A 4,269-nucleotide genomic window follows, 5' to 3' on the forward strand; every position below is an offset into this window, starting at 1 on the left:
TAAAAAAAAAACACAATAATAATACAAAAATACGAGAGTTATAATAAATTAAATTAACAAATAAATTAATAGAAAAGCGCAAATATATAGTAATATAATTTACATGGGCACACACATGCATCCTCCTCAACGTCAGGTCAGGTTCCCATCTTTCACATGATATACACCACTTCTATGTGACATGTTGACTTTTGTATCCACCCCTGAACATCACCCTGTCCCCCCCACCCCTATATCCCCTTCCAAAAAAAAAAAGGGGGATGTAATGGTACATCTTTATTCTTAATAACCAGAGCAAAACAAAATGAACTCCGCCTTGCTTAAACCTAAGTATCTACATTTCTGCACGAATATCCTGCTTGTACTGTACTGAGGAGGAGGAGGGAGGAACAGAAAGAGCGCGCTTGGAGACGAGAAGCTGCTCAGTTGGTTTTTGTTTGGTGCGCACCGCCTCCTCTCTCCTCTCCAGAGCGCAGATACAGCCTCCTCTCTCTCTCTCTCTCTCTCTCTCTCTCTCTATCTCTCTCTCTCTCTCTCCCTCGCTTTACGAAAGATCTGCTTGCAATTCCTGCCTGCTCTCTCCGTGCCAGAGCCTGCAGCTGTCTCTCTCTGGTGCGTCGCGTCCTGGAAATCGTCGAACCGAGGGCAACAGACTATTTCCCCCCCTTGTTGTGAAGTGCGTCAGCGCAAAAACCTGAAGGATATCACAACTTTACAAACAATTTCCCAGCACAGTTTAGTTTCGGAGGCTGAATGGAGACACCTTACAGCGCAACGTAACGCCCCTGATCTGCGTGTTGGACTGAGATCTTTGCAGCTGTGAAGAGCTACAGGAATGTGGAATACAAGTCTATCTCAGCGGTGAGTGTTTGTAATGCCTTTTATAATTCCTCTTCTCTCTCTATCTCTGTCTCTGTCTCTCTCTCTCTGTCTGTGTGTTTGTTGGCACTGTGCGAAGGCGTTCCGCAAAATTAAGTTTGGAGCTTAAAAACGTCGAGTCTGTGCATGACTGGGTTTCAATGCAAACGTCATTTGCATTGAGACCAAACAACTATACAGCATGTAGCAACAGGTCACTGATATATTTAATCTTTTGTGTGTAAGATAGTGCTTTTAATAATAAATATGACATATCCCTCTCAAGTTTTATTTACTTGAATATAAAGTTATTTTGCACTAACCATATAATGGTTGTTTGCAATTAGGTACATTCCTGGAAATGTAATTTGCAATGTGCAATACTCTTGGCACTTTTTATTCTATTTATTCCTTTATTCTTTTATCTCGTCTTGTTTTTTATTCTTGTATTTATTGTTTTTATTGCGAATATTTTGTATTCTTATACATTTATTGATCTTGCACCTCCACATATGCCACCTACACTGCAAAAAAAGGATTTTTAAGAAAGTAAAAAAAGCCTTGCTTCTAGGAAATATTTCTTATTTTTTGCCTAAAAAGAAAAATAATCTTGACAAGCAAGTTTTGCATTAGAAAAGTAATCTCATTTTAAGAAAATATATCTAACTTTTTCTTAATAAGATAATACAATCTTAATTAAGGTGTAAATTCTTAAATTAAGTAGAAAAAATCATAAAGTCAGCTTAATCAAGAAAGCACAACACTCATTTTAAGTAAACATTTCTTACATAACAGTTTCTTTGCTTGTAATAAGCAAAATGTTGGCCTATTTTTCTAGTTTTAAGACACATTGCAGTCTTAAAGTGTCTAGATTTATAGTCTAGTTTTAAGAATTCTAGCCAAGCAAAATTTGATTACCCCATTGGCAGATTTTTTTGCTCAAAACAAGAAGGGCTGTTTTTGCAGTGTACTGTGTTCCCTCTGTCATTGATGATTGTGCATTATGAATGTGCATATGTCTCGTTGGACTGCAGAAACTGAATTGCCCTTCGGGAATAAATAAATAAAGCTATCTGTATCTGTATCTGTAAAAAGGACCTGCCTCTGCCCCTGACGCCATGACCACGGACCTGAACCTGACCACCCTGCTGAATGTCACGGACCTCCACAACCACACGAGAGGATGCTCCCTCACCAAGACGGGCTTCCAGTTCTACTACCTGCCCACCGTCTACATCATGGTCTTCATCACGGGCCTGGTGGGCAACAGCCTGGCCATCTGGATGTTCGTGTGCCACATGAGGCCGTGGAGCAGCATCTCCGTCTACATGTTCAACCTGGCGCTGGCCGACTTCTGCTACGTCCTCTCGCTGCCCTTCCTCATCTTCTACTACTTCAACAAAACCGACTGGATATTCGGCGACGTCCTGTGCCGCCTGCAGCGTTTCATATTCCACGTGAACCTCTACGGGAGTATCCTGTTCCTGACCTGCATCAGCATGCACAGGTACACCGGGGTGGTGCACCCGCTCAAGTCTCTGGGCAGGCTGAAGAAGAAGAACGCGGTGATTACCAGCACGTTGGTGTGGGTGGTGGTCGTTATCGCCATCTCCCCCATCCTGTATTACTCCAGGACTGGCTTGAAGCGTAACGCGACCACTTGTTACGACACCACCACCGAGGACGAGCTGCCCGGTTACTTCATCTACAGCATGACTTTGACCGTGTTCGGCTTCTGCATCCCGTTCATCATCATATTTTGCTGCTACTGCATGATCGTCAAGGCGTTGCTCTTCAACGACATGAACAACGCGCCGCTGCGGCAGAAATCCATCCACCTGGTCATCATAGTGCTGGCGGTTTTCGCCGTCTCCTACCTGCCCTTCCACGTCATGAAGAACCTCAACATGAGGGCCAGGCTGTACTTCCAGGGCCCCGACATGTGCGAGTTTAACAACCGCGTCTACGCCACCTACCAGGTGACGCGGGGGCTCGCCAGCCTCAACAGCTGCGTGGATCCTGTTCTTTACTTCCTGGCGGGAGATACGTTCCGGAGGAAGCTGTCGCGGGCCACTAAGAAGCCCTCGAGGAAGGGTGACAACACCCTCCAGTCCAAGAGCGAGGAGACGGCGCTCAACAGCCTGGCTGAGTACGTGGAGAACGGGGACCGGAGGCTGTGACTGGGTGGATCTCTGTTGGCTTTAGATGGACTTTGTATCGAATCAATAAATGCACTGTGTGGACTGTGTAAAACTTAATGGTTTATAGAAGTGTAGGATACATTTAACCCTGTGATAACCATCGCTCGCTTGCAGCCTGTCGATGTCGATAAGCTATCGTACTGTATCATCCCGTATTGTACTCTAAATGTAGTCTGAGTAGTCGGTGTCGCTCACACTTCGGACAAAATTAACATTATGATCGGGCGAGCTTGGGGGAAATGGGTTTCCCTACAAGCTGTAATGCCCCGTTCATCAATTTGTTCTAGAAAAAAATAGAACAGAGAAGGGAGTGCACCTCCTTTAACCACAGAGCTGATGCTTAATCAATAGCTATTAAGCAGGTGAGAGCTCGTGGGTTAGGGAAGCGTATACCTGCGATGGCTTTTTAGAAGCAAAAGTAAATGCACTGAACCTGAGATTTGCTGCATGGATGTGCCGTGCAGACGTTGTTATGCACTATGACCGGGGACTCTCTGCTCAGAGGGCTCACCCATCACTCCTCATTTCTTTCTCCATCTGTTACTGACTGGGCGAAGGAACGAGGTCGACTAGTTTTTCATTTTGACAGCTCCGAGGTTGAGGTCTGCAACGGCTCTGTTACCACGATCCACGATCCTCCCCTTTGTTAACTTGTTCCTTACAGAAAAAAAGATAACAGTATTTTTTTGTGTGTGATGAATGTTTTTTTGGGCTGTACAGGATGTTGTTGTGACGTTCCAGATTAGTTTGTGCTGTTTTTTGTTCAAGTCACTAATCCAGACCTTTTTAGTGGTGCATGAGTCCAGTATCAAATCCCATCAGTGAAACACTGACTAACCGCAGCCAGGTTCTAACTATTCTAGTGCAACATAGAGGATAAATAATGTCTCTTAAATGATAGGGGTGGGGGAAAAAAAACGATTCACCTATGTATCGCGATTTTTTTACGATTTTGAAATAGATTTTTTAATGCCAGAATCGATATATTTGCTTCATTTGAGTCTCTGCGGAGGTAGAAGGAAGTTACCGCTTTTATTGTTGCAGTCTGAGTAACGTGACGTCATATCCGTATCCGTCAACCAAAACAAACTGCAGCTGGCCGCAACGAGGAAGCAGAAATCGGCGGAAGGTCCGTGGAGATACGACCTGAACCCTCACATGTTAAAGCCAAAGTGGTAAACACTATAAGTATGGAAAAACTTTGGGTTTC

The 4,269-nt window shown here is 44.2% G+C and overlaps 1 protein-coding gene across 1 annotated transcript; it reads left to right on the top strand.

Annotated features, from left to right (window-relative positions):
- Positions 1-520: 520 nt before the first annotated feature.
- Positions 521-3,369, top strand: p2ry1 (purinergic receptor P2Y1). Its single transcript, XM_074642264.1, has 2 exons — positions 521-861; positions 1,954-3,369. Exon 2 carries the CDS (start codon positions 1,977-1,979, stop codon positions 3,036-3,038), a length of 1,062 nt encoding a protein of 353 aa, XP_074498365.1. The 5' UTR covers positions 521-861; positions 1,954-1,976; the 3' UTR covers positions 3,039-3,369.
- The last annotated feature ends 900 nt before the right edge of the window (positions 3,370-4,269 follow it).

The sequence above is a fragment of the Sebastes fasciatus genome, chromosome 7, assembly GCF_043250625.1.
Source record: "Sebastes fasciatus isolate fSebFas1 chromosome 7, fSebFas1.pri, whole genome shotgun sequence".
In the NCBI taxonomy this organism is placed as follows: domain Eukaryota; kingdom Metazoa; phylum Chordata; class Actinopteri; order Perciformes; family Sebastidae; genus Sebastes; species Sebastes fasciatus.